Source organism: Schistocerca nitens, chromosome 1, assembly GCF_023898315.1.
Source record: "Schistocerca nitens isolate TAMUIC-IGC-003100 chromosome 1, iqSchNite1.1, whole genome shotgun sequence".
In the NCBI taxonomy this organism is placed as follows: Eukaryota; Metazoa; Arthropoda; class Insecta; order Orthoptera; family Acrididae; genus Schistocerca; species Schistocerca nitens.
Window position 1 is genome coordinate 128,537,217 of NC_064614.1, and position 24,893 is coordinate 128,562,109.

The window sequence follows — 24,893 nt, forward strand, 5'->3', positions numbered from 1 at the left end:
CAGAAATGTTGGAACACGTGAGGCAATATTGACCCAACGACTTATCTTAGAAAATAGATTAAGGAAAGCAAACCTACATTTCTAGCATTTGTAGACTTACAAAAAGCTTTTGACAGTGTTGTCTGGAATACTCTATTTCAGATTCTAAAGGTGGCAGGGGTAAAATACAGGGAGCAAAAGGCTATTTACAATTTGTACAGAAACCAGATGGCAGTTATAAGAGTCAAGGGGCATGAAAGGGAAGCAGCGGTTGGGAAGGGAGTGAGACAGGGCTGTAGCCTGTCCCTGATGTTATTTGATCTGTATATTGAGCAAGCAGTAAAGGAAACAAAAGAAAAATTCAGAGTAGGTATTAAAATTCATGGAGAAGAAATAAAAACTTTGAGGTTTGCCGATGACATTGTAATTCTGTCAGAGACCGCAAAGGACTTGGAAGAGCTGTTGAATGGAATGGACAGTGTCTTGAAAGGAGGATATAAGATGAATATCAACAAAAGCAAAATGAGGATAATGGAATGTAGTCGAGCTGAGGAAATTAGATTAGGAAATGAGACACTTAAAGTAGTAAAGGAATTTTGCTATTTGGGGAGCAAAATAACTGATGATGGTCGAAGTAGAGAGGATATAAAATGTAGACTGGCAATGGCAAGGAAAGCGTTTCTGAGGAACAGAAATTTGTTAACGTCGAGTATAGATTTAAGTGTCAGGAAGTCGTTTCTGAAAGTATTTGTATGGAGTGTAGCCATGTATGGAAGTGAAACATGGACAATAAATAGTTTGGACAACAAGAGAATAGAAGCTTTTGAAATGTGGTATTGCAGAAGAATGCTGAAGATTAGATGGGTAGATCACATAACTAATGAGGCGGTATTGAATAGAATTGGGGAGAAGAGGAGTTTGTGGCACAACTTGACAAGAAGAAGGGACCGGTTGGTAGGAAATGTTCTGAGGCATCAAGGGATCACAAATTTAGCATTGGAGGGCAGCGTGGAGGGTAAAAATCGTAGAGGAAGACAAAGAGATGAATACACTAAGCAGATTCAGAAGGATGTAGGTTGCAGTAAGTACTGGGAGATAAAGAAGCTTGCACAGGATAGAGTAGCATGGAGAGCTGCATCAAACCAGTCTCAGGACTGAAGACAACAACAACAACTACTTTAAATTATGTAGCCGACAGGTACACTTTTGCATTTCGCAGTCCTTGACTTTCACTGTTCACAACTTCCCAATAATACACAATTACATAGCCAGTGCACTATTGTTTAACTTTTGATAAGCCTCATTAATAGGTTACAAGCAAACATCAACATACTGCTACAATAGATTACTGTTGAACATCTACAAGCAGTAAAAACCTAACCACACAGTTCTCAGCGAATAATATGGTACGTATTGAACAGGCACTGTCTTTGTTTCAGCACACAGCCTATTACACTTATATCACAGTTAACTTAATGCATTGTTGTTGATCTAACCAATACAGGTTTATTGTCTGAAACTCGTTCATGGACTGACCTTCTTGAGACCAAAAATCGGGCCTTTATATATTATCACAATAATAGGCACTGAAACTACACATTGCTTGATGTTTAATTTACTGAAATTACAATTAAAACTTAACTCGTTAAATTAATTGAATACATCGAAAAATCCGTCTCTTTAACAGTTTCTTCTACTACAAGAGTTAGGCTGAATTATTTGTTTAAATGATGGAATTAGCAGATATAGTTACGCAAACAATACTTTTGACAAAACTGGTAATTACTTTGGAATTAATTAAGAGCTGGCTTTGCTAACATGTTTTTGAATAGAGCCAAATAAATACTTAAAGAATGCTATTAGTTGTTCCTCCAAATGTTTATAATTAGTACAGAATTTATATATGTTTATAAGTCAACAATAGCATTTAAGTTATGAAACAATTACTGATTTCACCCTATAACAAAAAATATTAACTAGTAATAGTCAAAATAAATTAGAAAATCAATTACACACATAAAACTAAGCACAAAATTAGATCTGGTGTTATATTCTTTAAGATTGAGGGCCAACGTTTCCCTTTTATGGAAATACATATTATACTCATTTATGTTAACAGTAATTAGTCAGACATGAAAAAATGAATTTTAAGGAGGCAGATGGCAAAACAAGAGGGTAAATAAAAATATCCCAGCTTGCTTTGTCACAAGCACTTAACTTCACGAGAAATGTCAGTACTGCTACTAGACACACATAAAAGTACATACACTATCCAAAGTTTCAGAACTAATAGTTTCTTCCTGAGTGAGTAGGAAAGAGTAAAAAGGAAGAATGGTTTACTTAGACACCATGATGAGAGGGACTCATCTCTTGTGCGGATTCTGGTATCTGAGAGAGCTGCCCTTGCTTTTTACTCTTTCCCAATCTATCCCCCTATATTCACTGAGGAAGAAACTATTAGTTCTGAATGTTTGGATTGTGTATGTACTTTTACATATGTTTATTATGAGCACTGACATTTCTCATGAAGATGATTACTGGCCGACAATTATGTCTCAAAAAATTTTATAACAGGCATGGGCAGGGCAACCTCTGGTGACAAGTGTGCTGGATTCACATACTTACTTAAGCTTGGGAGCCACCTCTTAGCATGACATAGTGGCAGCACTCCTAATGCATAAAGTCAATAGTACAGGGTGTACATAAAGTCTGGGAACACTTTCAATTATTTATTGCACAAGAACTGAACATTGTACAAATGTCATACGTATTGCGTTTTGAAGAGAAACTCTGAAATATTTTTTTTCCCTCCAAATATTCGAAATGCAAACCATAAATGACCCAGCAGACCTCAATACAGTAACTGAACTCTTGCCCTACCTGTCCCAGCATGGCATCATCAACTGTGGCAGTCTTTTCCCGTATTCTCTCCCGGAGCTGTGCTACTTCACGTGGTAGAGGCGATACATACAGCAGATCTTTAATGTGTCCACACAGAAAAAAGTCACACAGAGTGAGATCTGGTGATCAGGGAGGCCATTTTGTGAAACAGCTGTCAAACTCCAGTACACAGAAAGCTCACTCCACACCTGAACTCGCCATGTTTGCGACTAGTGCTGACTATCAGCAAATTACCAAACTATGCTGTAGCGGTATACATGAAAAAAGTCTTTCAAGGTTTCTCTTTAAAATGACATATGTATGATATCTGTACAATGTTTGGTTCTTGTGCAATAAATAATTGAAAGTGCTCCCAGACTTTATGTACTCCCTGCATATCATGTCAATAACATGTTTGGGGTAGCACACCAATATAAATGGTATTCCTTTCCTGACATGCCGTGTCAACTAATTGTGCCTCAAAATGTGTTTTTGAGATTATATTCATTTTGTGTTCAACCCATCATCTCCATAATATCCTTTCTTCCAAGAGTGCTAGTTCTGCATGGATTGCAGGAGAGCTTCTGTGAAGTTTGGAAGGTAGGAGACGAGATACTGGCGGAAGTAAAGCTGTGAGGATGGGTCGTGAGTTGTGCTCAGGTAGCTCAGATGGTAGAGCACTTGCCTGCAAAAGGCAAAGGTCCCGAGTTTGAGTCTCAGTCCAGCACACAGTTTTAATCTGCCAGGAAGTTTCATCATGAAGATTGATTATTGTTTTACAACAATTGTTTTAAAAATTTCCATTGCAAAATCCAGTTTGAACTAGCAGTGAATTGATGTGTGAGTCTTTATAAAATTGGTGCTCGTGTTAACTACATCTGAGACATTTTTTATTTTAATTGACATAACACATAAGCTTTATTGGTAAATAATTCAGTGGAGATCTGTTAAGTTGACTTTCACAATATTTAATGCAGCAGATTTCTCATTTAATAGACCAGTAAAACCTTTATGTGAACTGACCAAAGCAAATGCTCCATTAGAAAAACTTGAATGAGTTGACGAAACTGCAATAAACTCCAGTGAATTGACTTCACTGGAGATAGAAATTTTCGATGATTTTTTTCACTTTTTCTTCATCAATAATGGTTTCTTTTAGTAGCTCTAATGCCTACACCCCAAACAAAAATTAGTAACTGAGCTATGTCTGACAAATCAGGGTCTCGTCCTAAGCAATTGCAGATGCTTTGAATGTGATAGCAAGGCCACGCAAACTTTTTTTAATGTCATCAGCCATTGTACCAATTCAGCAAACAACTGTTTGCCCAGATAAACTTATTTGTTTGAATTATTTATCCTTATTTGGATGTAGTATATTTGCAATGGCCAAGAGGCATTCCTTTATGAATTTGCCTTCACCAAAAGGCTTTAATGATTTGGCAATTTTTCTACTTCCTATAGAACTAGTTTTAACCAAATTGTTGCACTGTGTCCTCAGTTTAGCAAACATTTACTGTTGCTTGAACAAATTGACTATTTAATATTTTATGTTTGTCCTTCCACAACTGGCCTGTAAGCTGTTGTTAGGTATTGATTTGTATAAAAGTGCCTCTTCATATAATATTCCTCCACAACAGATAGTGACTCAAGGCACAACAAGCAAACCAGTTTATCTTTGTACCTGATAAAAAAATAATCCTCCATCCATTTCTCCTGGAATTTGCATTGTTCAGCATCTACTCTCCTCTTCTTAATGCCTGACATTTTGCAAATAAACTCAGTAAAGATGTGCGAAAACACTTTCCCAAAGTTAGCAAATATCTAGTACAGAATTTTATGCACTAACTGACAACAGATAACCAGCCTGTTCACGAAATTGTGACCCTTTCAGCTGTCATACAAATTGGCACATTCCACAAGTAGTCAGTAATTTTTATGCCATAGCTGTTTCCGCTACTCTCCATGTGCATATGAGCACATGGACCATAACTTCACACTCACACTGGAAATGTGTTTCTCTTTAGTCATACCTAGCACTGGCAAAATAACATTGCGCACATGTGGAATAAGTATGCAGAATAAGATGAGCCAGGCATCAGGTGAACTATGCAAAAATGTGTTCTGAGGGGAGTGCAATCAGAGTGCGTCATTCGCTCGCACGAATTTCTTCTGTGGGCCAGACTGAAACCAGTCATGCCCACTCATTTTTTGTACGAGGTGCATTCAAGTTCTAAGGCCTCCGATTTTTTTTCTAATTAACTACTCACCCAAAATCGATGAAACTGGCGTTACTTCTCGACGTAATCGCCCTGCAGGCGTACACATTTTTCACAATGCTGACGCCATGATTCCATGGCAGCGGCAAAGGCTTCTTTAGGAGTCTGTTTTGACCACTGGAAAATCGCTGAGGCAATAGCAGCACGGCTGGTGAATGTGCAGCCACGGAGAGTGTCTTTTATTGTTGGAAAAAGCCAAAAGTCACTAGGAGCCAGGTCAGGTGAGTAGGGAGCATGAGAAATCACTTCAAAGTTGTTATCACGAGGAAACTGTTGCGTAACGTTAGCTCGATGTGCGGGTGCGTTGTCTTGGTGAAACAGCACACGCGCAGCCGTTCCCGGACGTTTTTGTTGCAGTGCAGGAAGGAATTTGTTCTTCAAAACATTTTCGTAGGATGCACCTGTTACCGTAGTGCCCTTTGGAATGCAATGGGTAAGGATTACGCCCTCGCTGTCCCAGAACATGGATACCATCATTTTTTCAGCACTGGCGGTTACCCGAAATTTTTTCGGTGGCAGTGAATCTGTGTGCTTCCATTGAGCTGACTGGCGCTTTGTTTCTGGATTGAAAAATGGCATCCACGTCTCATCCATTGTCACAACCGATGAAAAGAAAGTCCCATTTCATGCTGTCGTTGCGCGTCAACATTGCTTGGCAACATGCCACACGGGCAGCCATGTGGTTGTCCGTCAGCATTCGTGGCACCCACCTGGATGACACTTTTTGCATTTTCAGGTCGTCATGCAGGATCGTGTGCACAGAATCCACAGAAATGCCAACTCTGGAGGTGATCTGTTCAACAGTCATTCAGTGATCCCCCAAAACAATTCTCTCCACTTTCTCGATCATGTCGTCAGACCGGCTTGTGCGAGCCAGAGGTTGTTTCGGTTTGTTGTCACACAACGTTCTGCCTTCATTAAACTGTCGCACCCACGAATGTACTTTCGACACATCCATAACTCCATCACCACATGTCTCCTTCAACTGTCGATGAATTTCAATTGGTTTCACACCACGCAAATTCAGAAAACGAATGATGCACGCTGTTCAAGTAAGGAAAACGTCGCCATTTTAAGTATTTAAAACAGTTCTCATTCTCGCCGCTGGTGGTAAAATTCCATCTGCCATATGGTGCTGCCATCTCTGGGACATATTGACAATGAACGCAGCCTCATTTTAAAACAATGCGCATGTTTCTATCTCTTTCCAGTCCGGAGAAAAAAAATCGGAGGCCTTAGAACTTGAATGCACCTCGTAGTAACAGGAGTGCAAGAATATAAAGTAAGATACAATATACTACAAAGGTTCAAAGACGAAATTGCAGAATGCCTGTTAAATAATTAAACTAAGAGAAAATGAAGAATAAATAAATTCTCATTTATCAGTCAGCACCATCTACATCATACTCTGCAAGCCACCTAATGGTGTGTGGCAGAGGGTACTTTTTGTTAACTGAGCTCTCCAATCCTGTTCCACTTATGAATAGCATGTGGGAAGAATGATTGTCGGTAAGCCTCTGTATTGGCTTTAATTTCTGGAATGTTCTCCTCATGGTCATACCGGGAGACATAATCTAGGAGGAAGTAATTGCAATAGTAGATCTCTCCATGATGCACAGTGCCTCTCTTGTAATGTCTGCCAATAGAGTTTGTTGAGCAGTTTTGTAACGCTCTTGTGCCAACTAAATGATCGTGTGTTGTAATGTGCTGCTTTTCACTGGGTCTTCTCTATCTCTTCTGTCAGTCCTATCTGGTGTGGGTCCCAGGCATATGAACAATACTTAAGAATTGGTTGAACAAGTTCCTTATAAGCCACTTTCTTCGTGGATGAGTTACTTTTCCTTAAGATTCTTCCTATGAATCTGAGTCTGGCCTCTGCTTTTCCCACTCACATCTATATTCTCCAAACCTCCCTGAAGTGCATGTCAGAGGGTAAATCCCATTATACATGTAATTATGGTTTCTTCCCATTTCATTTACGTATGGAGCACAGGAAGAATGATTGTTTGAATGCCACGGTGTCTGCAGTAATTAATTTTATCCGCACAATCTCTAAGTCAACGATACACGGGGTTGTAGTATATTCCTAGAGTCATCATTTAAAACCAGTTCTTGAAACTTTGTTAATGGACTTTACGTCTATCTTCAAGAGTCTTCCATTTCAGTTCCTTCAATATCTGTGTGACACCCTCCCATGGATCAAACAAACCTGTGACCATTCATGCTGCCCTCCTCTGTATGCATCCCCTGTTGGTCCTATTTGGTATGGGTGTCACACACCTAAGCAGTATTCTAGAACTGGAACATGAGTAATTTGTATGCATTCTCCCTTGTAGACTGAGTGCACTTCCCCAGTATAAAGTCTACCACCTGCTTTACCCACAACTGAGCCTACAAGATCATTCCATTTCATATCCCTACAAAGTATGAAACCCAGGTATTTGCATGAGTTGACCAATTTCAACTGTGGCTCACTGATATTATAGTCACAGGCTGCTACATTTTTTCATTTCATGAAATGCACCATTTTACATTTCTGAACACTTAAAGCAAGTTGTTGATCCTTGCACCACTTTGAAATCTTATCAAGAACTGACTGAATATTTATGCAGCTTCTTTCAGACAGTACCTCATTATAGATAACTGCATCATCTGCAAAAAGTCTGAGGTTACTATTAATGTTGTCTGCAAGGTCATTTATATACAACATGAATAGCAGTGGTTCCAACACACTTCCCTGGGGCACACCTGAAGTTACTTCTACATCTGACAATGACTCCCAATCCATTATAACAAGCTGCATCCTCCCTACTAAAAAGTCCTCAGTCCAGTCACAAATTTTACTTGATATGCCATATGATCTTACTTTTGACAATAAGTGTAGGTGTGGTACTGAGTCAAATGCTTTTTGGAAATCAAGAAATACTGCTTCTACTTGACCGCCTTGATCCAAAACTTTCAGTATAAAGCTTTCATGCACAGAATAATGTATACAAAAAGCTGAAACCAGAATAGGATAAAAAGTCATCTCATTTACCAAATTAAGGAAATTTTCATGGAAAAATAAACTAAAGAATCTGTGTGTTAGGCGATAGTCATGGGTATGAAATTTGTGCGGTGTTGATGGGAACATGTAATTTCAAGGGATCTGGTTTTGTAAAGCCAGGGGCTTCACTGAGTGAAATAACAAACCTAACAAAATTAACTGACAGCTAGTTTGAATACAAGCAATTTTGTTGTGTTAATAGGTGGGTCAAACAACATCTATAGAAACTAGACGTACAACGTTACTACAGAAATGAAGAAATGTTTAAATAATTTAATTTATGCAAATTTACTTGTCCTGACTATCCCACATCATCATGATTTACCACTGTGGTCATATATGAACCAGAAATTAGTGTTGCAAACAAGTGCATCACTGAAGTATGTACTCACAATAAGAATGTCACTGCTGCAGACATAAGCAGCTTGGGACATTTGTTCCATGCAGTCTATGGATTTCATTTAAATGTATCAGGAAAGGAGTTACTTGCATTTCAAGGAAGAGTGATTATAAAAGGACAAGTGGCAAACAAATAGAGATTATGAAGTGCTTTAGACAAGTTGCAAACAACAATCTCATGGGCCAAATGCAAATTACCAAAAGAACAGAGATAAATGAAGCAAAACTTGTACAAGCTCCAGAAGTTAACTCACCTACCAATTGTCACCAGAAAGCAGAAGCCACACACAAAAAAGAGTACATGCTGCAGTAGAAATGCCATTAGGTAAAGAACTAAAAACCACTTCAGCTAAAGTTTCTAAATGCCCAGATTCTGTTGTATTACACCATAATATTTAGTAATTCCCAAATAAAATTAGCATATTGGAAGAATTACTCCAGTACAAACTAAATGTAGACATAATCTGCGTTATTGAACATTGGCAATGAAATGACGAAGCAAGTTAACTTCAATCTCAAGATATGCATTGTTGTTGTTGTTGTTGTGGTCTTCAGTCTTGAGACTGGTTTGATGCAGCTCTCCATGCTACTCTATCGTGTGCAAGCTTCTTCATCTCCCAGTAACTACTGCAACCTACATCCTTCTGAATCTGCTTAGTGTATTCATCTCTTAGTCTCCCTCTATGATTTTTACCCTCCAGACTGCCCTCCAATGCTAAATTTGTGATCCCTTGATGCCTCAGAACAAGCCCTACCAACTGGTCCCTTCTTCTTGTCAAGTTGTGCCACAAACTCCTCTTCTCCCCAATTATATTCAATACCTCCTCATTAGTTATGTGATCTACCCATCTAATCTTCAGCATTCTTCTGCAGCAACACATTTCAAAAGCTTCTATTCTCTTCTTGTCCAAACTATTTATTGTCCATGTTTCACTTCCATACATGGCTACACTCCATACAAATACTTTCAGAAACGACTTCCTGACACTTAAATCTATACCCGATGTTAACAAATTTCTCTTCTTCAGAAACGCTTTCCTTGCCATTGCCAGTCTACATTTTATATCCTCTCTACTTCGACCATCATCAGTTATTTTGCTCCCCAAATAGCAAAACTACTTTAAGTGTCAGTAGTTCTAATGGAATGTTGTCTACTCCCGGGGCCTTGTTTCGACTCAGGTCTTTTAGTGCTCTGTCAAACTCTTCACGTAGTATCATATCTCCCATTTCACCTTCATCTACATCCTCTTCCATTTCCATAATATTGTCCTCAAGTACTTCGCCCTTGTATAGACCCTCTATATAATCCTTCGACCTTTCTACTTTCCCTTCTTTGCTTAGAACCGGGTTTCCATCTGAGCTCTTGATATTCATACAAGTGGTTCTCTTCTCTGCAAAGGTCTCTTTAATTTTCCTGTAGGCAGTATCTATCTTACCCCTAGTGAAATAAGCGTCTACATCCTTACATTTGTCCTCTAACCATCCCTGCTTAGCCATTTTGCACTTCCTGTCGATCTCATTTTTGAGACGTTTGTATTCCTTTTTGCCTGCTTCATTTACTGTGTTTTTATATTTTCTCCTTTCATCAATTAAATTCAATATTTCTTCTGTTACCCAAGGATTTCTACTAGCCCTCGTCTTTTTACCTACTTGATCCTCTGCTGCCTTCACTACTTCATCCCTCAGAACTACCCATTCTTCTTCTACTGTATTTCTTTCCCCCATTCCTGTCAATTGTTCCCTTATGCTCTCCCTGAAACTCTGTACAACCTCTGGTTTAGTCAGTTTGTCCAGGTCCCATCTCCTTAAATTCCCACCTTTTTCCAGTTTCTTCAGTTTTAATCTACAGTTCATAACCAATAGATTGTGGTCAGAGTCCACATCTGCCCCTGGAAATGTCTTACAATTTAAAACCTGGTTCCTAGATCTCTGTTTACCATTATATAATCTATCTGATACCTTCTAGTATCTCCAGGATTCTTCCATTTATACAACCTTCTTTCATGATTCTTGTAAGTTACGCTCTGTGCAAAATTCTACCAGACTCCTTCCTCTTTCATTTCTTAGCCCCAATCCATATTCACCCACTATGTTTCGTTCTCGCCCTTTTCCTACTCCCGAATTCCAGTCACCCATGATGATTAAATTTTTGTCTCCCTTCACTACCTGAATAATTTCTTTTATCTCATCATACATTTCATCAATTTCTTCATCATCTGCAGAGCTAGTTGGCATATAAACTTGTACTACTGTAGTAGGCATGGGCTTTGTGTCTATCTTGGCCACAATAATGCGTTCACTATGCTGTTTGTAGTAGCTTACCCGCACTCCTATTTTTTTGTTCATTATTAAACCTACTCCTGCATTACCCCTATTTGATTTTGTATTTATAACCCAGTATTCACTTGACCAAAAGTCTTGTTCCTCCTGCCACCGAACTTCACTAATTCCCACTATATCTAACTTTAACCTATCCATTTCCGTTTTTAAATTTTCTAACCTACCTGTCTGATTAAGGGATCTGACATTCCACGCTCCAATCCATAGAACGCCAGTTTTCTTTCTCCTGATAACGACGTCCTCTTGAGTAGTCCCCACCCGGAAATCCGAATGGGGGACTATTTTACCTCTGTACTATTTTACCCAAGAGGATGTCATCATCATTTAACCATACAGTAAAGCTGCATGCCCTCGGGAAAAATTACGGCTGTAGTTTCCCCTTGCTTTCGGCTGTTCGCAGTTCCAGCACAGCAAGGCCGTTTTGGTTAGTGTTACAAGGCCAGATCAGTCAATCATCCAGACTGTTGCCTCTGCAACTACTGAAAAGGCTGCTGCCCCTCTTCAGGAACCACACGTTTGTCTGGCCTCTCAACAGATACCCCTCTGTTGCGGTTGCACCTACGGTACGGCTATCTGTATCGCTGAGGCGCGCAAGCCTCCCCATCAATGGCAAGCTCCATGGTTCTGGGGGGGGCGGGGGGGGGGGGGGGATATTCCATTATTAGCAAGTCATTTTAGCCATGAGATCTCCAGACATGGTGCTACCTCTGTGAAAGAGCAAATAAATTTCTGTGATGTTAATAAAAGTTATATTGACCCAGTTGAAAAGACTTCAACCTATCCATTACTAAGCTACCAGACTTTAATTTCATAATTATTAACATGTATAGAGCATCAAGTGGAAATCGTCAAGTGGAAGTCATCATGAACAAATTAGAGATTCTGCTGAACACGATCAGTGCATTAGATATGAAGATAGTGCTACGTGACGATTTCAATACTGATTTTTCAAAAGATAACAGTATCAGTAATGCTTTGATAAATGTGACTAACACATTCAATTGAATTTGGATTGGATTGTTTGGGGGAGGGGACCAAACAGCGAGGTCATCGGTCTCATCAGATTAGGGAAGGACGGGGAAGGTAGTCGGCCGTGGCCTTTCAAAGGAACCATCCCGGCATTTGCCTGGAGCGATTTTAGGGAAACCACAGAAAATCTAAATCAGGATGGCCGGACGCCACATTCAATTGATCCCCACAATATATTGCCCAACAAGATTAACAGAACTTCATCGTTGACCAAATATCATGAGGTACAGCTGCTGTGTATAGAAATACCAACAGGTAGTAGCAGTTGTAAAAAAAAGCAGTTGAAAAAAAGAACTTTTTCTGAAGACAGCATTAAAATTTTTAAAGTCTTACTGGTTAAGGAAAATTGGAAAAGCATCTGCATTCAGAATAAGGTTGATAACACATACATGTGTTTTCAGAATATCTTTCTTCACTATTTTAATATAGTGTTTCCAAATAAGCCAAAACTGTAAAACCTAGCAATAATAAGCAATGGACAGCTAAAGGAATAAAAATTTCCAGTGAGACAAAAAGACTTCTGCAGTACTGTTGTAAAAATATAGTCATCCTAGAATTTTCAGATTATTGTAAAGCCTACAAAAGAACCTATGGTAGGGTAGTCAGGGAGGCAAAAATTATGTGGAATGACAATTTGATAAGAAACTCATCCAAAAAATGAGATCCAATTGGAGAGCTGTAAATAAGCAAACTTTTAGCTGAGTACCTAAAAAAAAGAGAATGTGTCATTAACACTAGAGGACCCAAAATTCACAAACCCAACTTCAGTCATGACAAAATTCAATGAATACTTCACTTCACTGGCTGGAGACTTCATTCAACTAAACTGTAAAGAACCAGTCCCAAGTCTCTCCAGCAAATCTGTGATCTTGATTGCTTCTTTGAATGATTATGAAACAAATCCTGATGAGATTATAAGTAAGATTAAATCGTTAAGCAATAAAATGTCAAGTGGCCCTAATGGAATACCTGATTTCATATTAAAAGAATGCACTCACCATGTAGCAAAACTGCTGGCAAAAATTTTCAACCTCTCCCTAGAAATTGATCTCTTTCAAGATACTCTCAAAACAGCAAAAGTTTCACCACTGCTAAAAAAAAAAAAGGTTCTTCTTAAAAATTATAAAAAAACTCTTATGACAGGCTTTTAAGTTGCATAAAAAATAGCCTCCTCTTATGGCACAACGCCATGATTGTAGAAAGTCTGAATCTACACAGACATTGTTTTTGAGTACTTAAGACTATGCTTTAAAATCCAATTATGAACATAAATTAGTTGCAGGTATTTTTCTAGACCTGTGAAAACCCTTTGACATCCTGGATCATAACATTCTGCTTAAAAATTTTTAAAGACAAGAAGTAAGAGGTGTAGCACATAGCTGGTTGTGTTTGTACATAAAAAACTGGAGGCAGAAGGTTTTCTGGGGAGTCTCAACTCACAGCATAAAGGCTTTATAGAATGCATAAAAGGGCTATGAATAATTTGTGGCCTTAAAAAGATGGAGTCTATAAATCTCATTTTTTCTGAGCTTGATGTTTTGAAGGTCCTAAGTTTATACATTTATGAAACTGTCTTGTTCTCTAGAGGCCACCTCTTGAAAACAAGTAACTAACTACATAACAAAATATATACCACTGTTGTACCAGAGGAACATCAAATATACATAAAAAATGTCATAGAACAACAGCCTGTCAGAGGAGCATAATTAACTATGGTGTAATACTACATAATAATATACCGGAAGAAATAAAAACTGCAATATATCCAATATTTCTATTAAAGCACTATTTCTGTTCTGTAAAAGAATTTCTGAATATGTAACAAAGAAGTTGTTTAAAAATTAAATTGTTAGAATAGGTACCTAATTTTAATTTGTTTACTATATGCTGATACTATGTATTATTGCAAGTTTTCTTTAACCTGCTCAGCATCAATTGTACAATTTGTGCTGTATAGAACTGGACAAATAAAAAGATCAGAACCAAAGTCAAAATTTAATGTGATTTTTCTGTGTGTGTTTATGCCCATATTTGCTATCAGATAAATAGATTTTGTAATACATGTTTGATTTGAGTCTTATTTTCACGTTCTTCCTACACGAATAGGAAATTACTAAAAAATACCCCCTTTACACTGAACTAAATGAGGCAAACTCTTTTTAGCATTTGCAATAACTTACTGTCATTTGACATGTTTCTTGATAGGATGAATATGAAATACTGTCACCTCTATTCAGTAGTAGAGTTAGAGAAATGTCAGATTTAGAAGACATGAACAAGACTCTATCTCTTTTGCATTTTTGATTATTTCTGTGAGAATCTAAGTGAAATAGAAAATTTGTGAATTAATAACTAATCATCTTTTTGTCTAGGTGATGCAATTTGGCCGCATTGATGGAAATGCTTACACTCTAGACTTCCAGTATCCTTTCTCAGCACTGCAGGCATTTGCTGTAGCACTTGCTAATGTTACACAGAGGCTTAAATGAATGAGGGATCATATCAACATAATTCATCAGTGGATTATTATATGCAGAGGTAACTATGTGCAAGATATTTTTCACTTATATGAGTGGTATATGTAATGAGTCTGCTCTGTCTCATTTATTTTTTATGTTAAATTGTGTGTGTTTAATTACTTTGCTTGTAAAAGCTTGCAAGGCACCAGAGTTGCATACTGAAATGGTTGATTAGGTTTCACACAATTCTTATACTAGATTTTTTTGTTTTCTGACAATTGCTTTCTAAATTTTATAGTAATATTGTAGCTATCCACTTACACATATTCTACCTTTGTTTAGTTTCAATTCATGTAAAATATTGATTGGTTATTTATGCTGTAGATACTATTTTAGCAAAATTGATGTTTTGATAACTTCATCCATTGTGCATTTCTGTATATTCATGAGCAAATTAAATTGGATATACCTGCTTTGTTGGGAAAAGAGCACTCCCGACACAATGAGGAGAAGAACACTCTATACATCACCTTTTTTGGACCATGATCAGATCTGGTGCTGGCCACTGGCATGATAGTCGAGCTCGGATGGGCACATTTAATTGTGGGCAGATCATCGGTAGCAGAAATGTGGAACACTCCATCTCTAGTGGCATGTAGGCACTTGGGTCTCCATGTGCCACTTCCTCAAGGACGTTAGTGAATACCTAAATTCAGAGAAAAGTGCTGCTGCATCCAGAGTCAACTGCTGTGGGCAATACCATCTTGCAGAAAGGGGACTCTTATCAAGTATAATGGGATGTCGCAGCAGATAATGTAGTAAATAAATTTACAATTTGAAGCTGTGCTATATCAGCTGGTGAGCAGCACTACTGTTCAGACTCACCTCCTTGCTTAAGGATACAGTAGCCACCACAGCACAACTGAATCTCTGTTGTTGGCAACTCAGAGAGAACAGAAATTATCTTAGGACAGTGACACAACCATTGAATGCTCAAAGTGTGAAAAAAAAGTTGACTAAACTGATTATCCACTGTAATTGACAATATCACTGGAATACATTCTTTAGAATTTGAAAGTAGCAGGGGAAAATGCAGGAAGTGAAAAGGCTATTTACAACTTGTACAGAAACTAGAGTGCATATATAAGAGTCAAAGAACATGAAAGAGAAGAAGTGGGTGAGAAGGAGTGAGCCAGGGTGCAGTCTATCTCCAATATTATTGTCTGTACATTGAATGAGCAGTAAAGGAAACCAAGGAGACATTTGGGAAGGGAATTAAAGTACAGGGAGAAGCAGTAAAAAAAAGTTGAGGCTGTCAGTGACTTTCTGATTGTGGCAGAGATAATAAGACTTTGAAGATCAGTTGAATGGAATTGATAGTGTTTTGAAAAGAGGTTAAAAGATGAACATAAAAAAAAGTAAAACAACGGCAGTGGAATTTAGTTGAATTAATTCAGGTGCTATTGAGGGGATTAGGAAACGAGACATGAGATAAGTTTTGCTATTGGGGGCAGTGAAATTACTGATAATGGTCGAAGTAGAGAGGACATGAGATGCAGAGAGCAAGGAGCAAGGAACGTGTTCCTGAAAAGATTTAAGTGTTGGGAAGTCTTTTCTGGAGATATTTGATGAAAGTGAAATGTGTACAATAAAACAAGAAGAGAACAGAAGCTTTTGAAATGTGGAGTTACAGAAGAATGCTAGACTGCTGAAGATAAGATGGCAGGCTGAATAACTAATGATGAGATACTGAATAGAATTGGTGAGAGCAAAACTTTGACACAATTTGATCAAAAGGAGGAGAAGGTTGATATGATATGACATATCCTGAGGCATTATGGAATTGTCAATTTGAAAATGAAACAGTGGAAAGTCCAGGTTAGAATATCAACTATATTATGAAAAGGACAGATAGCTTACTCACCATGAAGATGACACATTGAGTTGGAGACAGGCACAATGGCCAAAAACTCAGTATGTAGCAGTCTTTTTGTTTTGCCTGTCCACAACTCAGTGTGTCATCTTTATGGTGAGTAGCAATCTATTCTTTTCATAATACTGTCAGTTTGGTAATGGAAGGAAGTATATGGGGCGGGGGAGGGGAGAAGTTAGATCAAATTGTAGGAGGAAACAAACCAAGGCTTAAATACGTAAAGTAGGTGCAAATAGATGTAAACTGCAGTATTTGTGAAGAAATGAAGTGACTTACACAAAGGAGGCAAGCATGGAGAGCTCCATCAAATATGTCTTCACACTGAAGACCACAAAAACAACGTACTATTATGCTGGTGTAGATCACAGTTTAAGTTTGAATTGTTTATTCATCCATCTGTAAGTATTTGTATGCAATTTGTGTCATTATGAGTTATGTACAAAAGGATTTATAAACTATGGCTGTAATGTTAGTAAACATAATTTACATACACTATGGTAACACACATAATAAGAGAATGTACATAATAAAATGACATAAAGATTTCTCCACATGGTTAATAGTTAAATATGGAACTAAACATTGTTATGTTACTTACTAAGTTACACATGACAAAGGAGTAGAGGTCATCCACAAAAAATTTCCCAGTGTTATTAATAGTAAAATATGAGCTGAAAGTTAATTACTTTCTTGCGTATTCATTATGTACAAAAGACAAGAAATCAGAGGGGACAAAAAAGCATAGAAAGAAGGTACAAGCAGACAGTATTACAAGTTATTTAGTAAACTCAGGTCAACTTTTGAACAGTTTTCAATTCTTTAAAAGTGTAAAAAGCTCTCTCATACAGTTATGTTTTGGGCCTTATTTATAAAGACATTAAGAGAGGTAGCATGTGGTTGCACAGGTAATGCTCTGAAAATCTTTATTCCTACATATTCATAACTGCCTGTTTCTGTAAGTCAAGTTGTAGGGATGTCTATCTTTAATGTTTGACTAGTATTATGATGATGAATGGCCTGCCAAAGGTTGTAACTGTTGAAGTTTTCCTTTATGTACGTCTACATCTATGTGATTACTGTGCTATTCACAAAAAATTGCCTGGCAGAGGGTTCAATGAACCACCTTCAAGCTGTTTCTCTACCATTCCACACTTGAACGGTGTGCGGCAAAAACGAGCATTTAAATTTTTCTGTGCAAGCCCTGATTTCTCTTCTTTTATCATGATGATCATTTCTCCCTATGTAGGTGGGTGCCAACATAATGTTTTCACAATTGGAGGAGAAAACTGGTGATTGAAATTTCATGAGGAGATACCGTCGCAGTGAAAAATGCCTTTGTTTAAATGATTGCCACTTCAATTGACGTATCATGTCTGTGACACTATCTCTCCTATTTCGAGATAGAAGAAAATGAGCCACACTTCTTTGAACTTTTTCAATGTCGTTTGTCAGTCCCAGCTGATGTGGATCCCACACAACACAGCAGTACTCTAGAATAGGATGGACAAGTGTGGTGTAAGCAGTCTCTTTAGTAGATCTGTTGCACCTTCTAATGAATGAATCGCAGTCTTTAGTTTGCTCTACCCACAACATTATCTATTTGATTGTTCCAATTTAGGTTATTTATAGTTGTAATCCCTAAGTACTTAGTTGAATTTACAGCCTTCAGATTTGTGTGACTTATCGCATAATCGAAATTTAGCTGATTTCGTTTAGTACTCATGTGAATAACTTCACACTTTTCCTTATTCAGGGTCAATTGCCACTTTCTGTACCATACAGATATCTTATCTAAATCATTTTGCAAGTTGTTTTGATCATCCAATGACTTTACAAGACAGTAAATGACAGCATCATCTGCAAACAATCTAAGACGCCTACTCAGATTGTCTCCTATGTCGTTAATATAGATCAGGAACAATAGAGGGCCTATAACACTTCCTTGGGGAATGCCAGATATTACTTCTGTTTTACTTGATGACTTTCCATCTGTTACTATGAACTGTGACCTTTCTGACAGGAAATCACGAATCTGCTGCAAAACTTTGCAATCTTGGGGATTATGCATTCTTTTAAGTTTAGCATGCTATTTTCGTTGCTTCTGCAACAGTGATCTGACCCATTTTGTGTACCATGGGGGATCAGTACCATCACTTATTAATTTATGTGGCCAATATCTCTCAATTGCCAAAAGTAGTTTGAAAAGTTCTCGGAATGGAATAGAAAAAAAGTACTTTTCCTGTGAAGGTATTGATTGCATCATGCCATTGGTGTGCTTTATTTATGACCATAATCTCTTTGGATCTTCTGCCAGATTCCGAGACAGTGTTGCATTGTGGAAATTATTAAAAGCATCAGTACCATAGGCACGCAGTTTGGTTAGAAGACGCTTGTGAGGAATGGTGTCAAAAGCCTTCTGGAAATCTAAAAATATGCAATCAATTTGACATCCCCTGTCGATAGCACTTATTACTTCATGAGTATAAAGAGCTAGTTGTGTTTCACAAGAACGATATTTTCTGAAACCGTGCTGACTATGTGTCAATAAATCATTTTCTTCGAGGTACTTCATTATGTTCGAATACAGTATATGTTCCTAAACCCTACTGCAAATTGGTGTTAGTGATATAGGCCTGTAATTCAGCAGATTACTCCTACTTCCCTTTTTCGGTATTGGTGTGACTTGAGCAATTTTCCAGTCTTTAGGTACGGAACTTTCTGTGAGCGAGCAGTTGTATATAATTGCTAATTATGGAACTATTGTATCAGCATACACTGAAAAGAACCTGACTGGTATTCGATCTGGTCCAGAGGCCTTGCCTTTATTAAGTGATTTAAGCTGCTTTACTACACTGAGGATATCTACTTCTATGTTTCTCATCTTGGCAGTTGTTCTTTATTGGAATTCAGGAATATTTACTTTGTCTCACTCCGCTTTAGTGGCACTGTCATCAGTGACCTCACCATTATTATCACACAGTGAAGGTATTGATTGAATCATGCCATTGGTGTGCTTTATTTATGACCATAATCTCTTTGGGTCTTCTGCCAGATTCCGAGACAGTGTTGCATTGTGGAAATTATTAAAAGCATCTCGCATTGAAGTACGTGCTATATTTTGAACTGCTGCAAAACTTTGCAATCTTGGGGATTATGCATTCTTTTAAGTTTAGCATGCTATTTTCGTTGCTTCTGCAACAGTGATCTGACCCATTTTGTGTACCATGGGGGATCAGTACCATCACTTATTAATTTATGTGGCCAATATCTCTCAGTTGCCATCGACACTATCTCTTTGAAATTATTTCACATCTTTTCTACACTTACAAGATCAGATCAGAAGGCGTGGAGACTATCTCTTAAAAAGGTGTGAAGAGCATTTTTATCAGATTTTTTTAAATAGAAGTACTTTGCATTTCTTTTTGATGGTTGTAGGTGTTACGGTATTCAGCCTAGCAGCAACTATCTTGTGGTCGCTAATCCCTGTATTCATCATGATACTCCCTAAGGAGTCAAGTATGCGTTTGCAACCATTTACACTTTGAGTGGGCTCATGAAGTAATTGTTCAAGAGGGTGGTTTCAAAAGTTCTCGGAATGGAATAGAAAAAAAGTACTTACATCACTGTAACCTTTTTTATTTTTCAATGTAGTCTCCTTGTAGATTAATGCACTTGCTCCATCAATGTTCCAGTGCCTTGATCCCATCTCGAAAATGAGTTTCCTCCAGGCCTGCAAAATAGTTGTCAACTCCGGGTATCAATTCTTCGTTTGAAGTGAATCTTCGTTCACCAAAAAAAATTGTTAGTTTTGTGAAGAGATATAAGTCTGACAGAGCCATATCAGGTGAGTAATGTGGGTGTGGCAACAATTCATACCTTAGTTCGTGTAATTTTGCCATGGCAACAGCACATGTGTGCGGGTGCACATGATGGAAAATCACTTTCTTCCTTGCTAAACCAGGCCTTTTTTCACATATCTTTTGCTGAAATTTGTCCAGGAGGTTAGCATAGTATTTTCCAGTAATCGTTTGCCCAATGGGGAGATAATCTGCAAACAGAATCCCCTTCAGTCCCAGACACTGATGCCATGACCTTTCCCGCTGAAGGAATTGTCTTTGCTTTGGTGGTGGAGAATCAGCATGTTTTCACTCCTATGACTGTTGTTTTGTCTTTGGGGTATAGTAGTGCACCTAAGTTTCATCTGTGGTCACAAACTGGCAATAAAATCTTGTTAGTTTCTCATAAAACAGGCCAAACATTATTCCTATATGTACATTCTCATGCGTTTTTGATCCAGCATCAATAGTTGTGGCACCCATCTTGCAGATAATTTTTTCTTTTCTAATTCTTCAATTAAATTGTGATATACCCTTTCAGGTGACATCTGGAAAGCAGGAGCAATTTCGCGCACTTTCAATCGGCCATCCTCCATGGCTATTTTGTGCACTTTTGCAATGATTTCTTGAGTAGTGGTACATCTTGGCCGACCACTGCGCAGATCATCACTTAAGCCCTCCCGACCAAATTTAAATTCATCTGTCCACTTGGCAACAGTGTATTTCTGAAATTCGTATGAATGTCCTTTGTTTTCATACCTTTCTCTACGCAGTTCTTAATCACTGCTCGAATCTTGATTTTTTTTTTTTCCATCTTCGTAAATCACTATGTGGGAACAACAACAACAGAGCCATGTCACTGCCACAGCTCTCTTCCAAGAGCACTGATGTGGCATTTGTTTACAGGCAACAGTCCAATGAATATCTCATGAACAACTCGTTGCGCTAGCGCTGACCTCTTGTGGTGATTCTGAGAACTTTTCAGACCACCCTTATACAAAAGGCAGCTGTTTACAAGAGATCAGACACATTTTCTGTAATTCTGTGAAATAAGGCTTACATGCTATGTTACTTTTGGTATTCCAGAGATGCTCCTGATAGCTTTCTCATGACAAATAAAAATTTTCTAGCCCCATCAGAATTACCCTTGAGCAGAATACCTCAATTTATATGGCAATGAAAGAAGGCATAATAGAAGTTAATCGCCAGTTTTTCAGAAACAGATGTGCATAATTTTACTCCACTATGTACACAGCTCGTGAAAGCTTTCAAGATGTGTAGTCTACGTGACCCTCCCAAGTTAATTTTGTGCCCAGATATATGCCTAGGAGTTTGGTAGAAGCTGACTCAACATCAACATTGGACAAGCCAAAAGAAATATTTCCTGTCTTTTCATGGTTAATAACTAACTCATTGGTTTCAAGCCACATATTGGGTAACCTGGGGTAATTTTTACTTTGCTTTGTCAGTTTATTTATGTTTTTTCCAGTCTTGATGAAGGTAGTATCATCTGCATAAAGCACAAATTTGCATGGCATATTGCTGGACAGGTCATTTATAAATATTTTAAACAATAGTCAGTCAAGCACTGATCGTTGGGGAACACCTCCAGTAACATGCAGAAGCTGTGATTTTTTTTTATATATATATATATATATATATCATTGTAGCTTACAACTGTTTCTTGTTACTGAGATAGGTTTGATTTTCCACATTAGTACCTTCAGCTTCTCTGTGAAGTTGTTCTTACTTTTATGTAGTACTGTTATGAGGCCATGTGCATGTCATGCCTGAGTGTTGTTGAATTGATTAAGTCCATTCTGTTGGTGAATACCAAGATGCCACCTATGTACACCCATGCAGAATAAGCAGACATGTTTGTATACAGGTACTGTGACTGTCTACCATGGACAGTACCCTGACAGATGAACCCCCTGTGCCAGGGTATTTCCCAGTATTTTTGAAACATTACATGAATCTGGAATAATACCCAGTGCACAAGTAACATTAGAACATGAGGCTGCCCAGTCAGTTGAGGAAAGAGAAGACATTATTGCAATGCTACAATGGAGTCCCACCACCAGTACATGGTGCTTTAGCAGTCAGCTTGGTATTCCACAAATGCGAGTGTGACACACTTTACATTCTGAGGGCTTGTACCCGTTCCATATGCAGCCCATGCAGCATCTGCATCCAGGTGACTCTGTAAGCAGACAACAATTTTGGAAGGTAGGAGATGATGTATTGGCAGAATTGAAGTGGTGAGCATGGGTTGTGAGTTGTGCTTGGGTAGCTCAGTTGGTAGAGCGCTTGTCCACGAAAGGTAAAGGTCCTAAGTTTGAGTCTCAGTCCAGCACACAGTTTTAATCTGCCAGTGAGTTTCAACAATTTTGTGAATGGTTGGCTGCACACAGAGACATCATGCGGTAGGCTTTATTTACAGATGAAGCTACATTTACATGCAGTGGTATCATGAACACCCACAATTCTCATACATGGGCACTGGAGAACACTAGGGGAACAAGATTCCAAGTGAGGTTCTCAGCAAATGTCTGCTGTGTTATGACTGATGATCTGGTGATAGAACCTGTGTTTCTACCAAATCACGACAGCTGCAGCAAATGCACATTTCCTGATAGAAGATCTTCCTGCCATTTTTGAAGACATGACATCAGAGTAATGATGACAAGGGTACCTGCAACATGATGGATCACCGATTCACTGTTCTAGACAACTATCCCATTATCTAAATAACATATTTCCTGAATTGTGGTTGGCTGTGGTGGACTCATTAACTGGTCTGCCATATCACTCGACCTAACCCCATTATACTTCTTTTTGTGGGGCTGGTTAAAGGAGGGAGTGTGCGCTAAAAAGTTGATTACCCTTCAAGAACTTGCTGTTCACATCACCAATGCTGTTGCCCGCATCAAAGCCTGTTGAGATGATGTTCGATGTGCAACACAACACACCCTCCAACACTCTGACAAGTGCATTGAGCTGTGCGGGGGATTTTTTGAACACCTCTTGTAGAATGGATCAGTCACCTGTCCCACCATTGTGCTGTCGATCACAGCATTTCAGTAAGTAATATTCACAGTTGTCTTCATAACCACTCATAGGCATGTGTAGTCTTCAACTTACTCCAGTTGCTTAATGATCGAAAATTGGACACATATTCTTATGACTTTTTCAGTTTATTTTCACATGTAGAATGATCTCACAAATTACCAGTATGTAACATTCCTCCTGAATCACCCTGTATATACGTTGAGGAACCCCCATAAAACTGACTGGTCTGCAGTAACTTGTAATTGAATTAAAATGTGGTGGTAAATACAATTTTATCTCTTCCTCTCTTAACCAGTATTCATTAATACATAATATTATCCTTTTGTTCCCATTCAGCTCATCAGCTTTGTATTTCAGAGATCTAATATTTATACGCTCAAATAAAATTGATTTTTTATTGCAAGAAGGAAGACGGGTGCTGTTCTGGGGCAAACTGGAAGCACACACAGTGATTGCCTTGCATTGGTGATTATGTTTGTTGCAATGAAGGGGTTACGTTTTGGTAACGATTGGATTTTCTTGAGGCAGGCCATGAAAATCCGTCATTTCTCCATGGCATTTTTTTGGCCCTGTTTGAGACTTGGATGGGAGACTTTCTCATTTCATTCCCTATATAATTTATCTGCTATAAGTGATTTAATACACTTGATAACACTGCACTATGGGAGAGAGAAGACGATTCAGTACTTACTGGTGTTGCTTTCTTCTTACCTGCTAATGGAAGTACAGTTTTTCCTGCTTGTTTCTCGTGGTTCTAGTTTATTCCATATGGATTCATGCAGGCAGACTGACTGGAAGCACTTGACAATACTTTGGAATAGGATTGGGGTGATGATTCATTCTGCCAATGATGCTGATGTTCTTCACTATAGTGCTGATGCACTGATGTTTTTTCACCTATTGATATTCCTGTTGCTTCAGCTGCAGTTTACCACTTTTACGTCTGATGACATGGAGTTATATATTTTATGGTACATGCGGTTACCAGTGAACTTCTAAGGGTACTCAGTAGATTAACGTGTAGAGCTTACTTTTTCCTTTACGAGAGAAGGAAAGTTGCTACTCACCATATAGCGGAGATGCTGAGCCGTGATAAGCACAATAAAAAGATTCACACAATCATAGCTTTCTGCCATTAAGGCCTTTGTCAGCAGTACACACATAGCTTTCTGCCATTAAGGCCTTTGTCAGCAGTACACACACACACACACACACACACACACACACACACACACACACACACACACACACACACACACACACACACACAAGGCCTATGTCAGCAGTACACACACACACACACACACACACACACACACACACACACACACACACACACACAAGCGCAACTTGAACTTGCATACACATCTGCAGTCTCAGAGAACTGAAACTACACTGCGAGCAGCAGCACCAGTGCATGATAGGAGTGGCGATTGGGTGGGGTAAGGAGGAGTATGTATGTGTGTCTACTGCTGACAAAGGCCTTAATGGCCGAAAGCTATGATTGTGTGAATCTTTTTATTGTGCCTATCGCGGCTCAGCATCTCCACTATACGGTGAGTAGCAACTTTCCTTCTCTCGTATTGTTACATTCCGTCCTGGATTTTCCATGTTTTATTACTTTTTGCTTCGTTTTACATGTAA

General features: G+C 38.4%; 1 protein-coding gene across 1 annotated transcript in view; it reads left to right on the forward strand.

The window, feature by feature from the left end:
• Window positions 1-24,893, forward strand: part of LOC126205244 (tubby-related protein 4) — a 518,596-nt gene that overhangs the window by 491,377 nt on the left and 2,326 nt on the right. Inside the window, exon 15 of the mRNA XM_049938873.1 lies at window positions 14,322-14,487. Within this exon, the coding sequence (XP_049794830.1) occupies window positions 14,322-14,438 (117 nt within the window). The 3' untranslated portion in view covers window positions 14,439-14,487. The remainder of the gene's footprint in view (window positions 1-14,321; window positions 14,488-24,893) is intronic.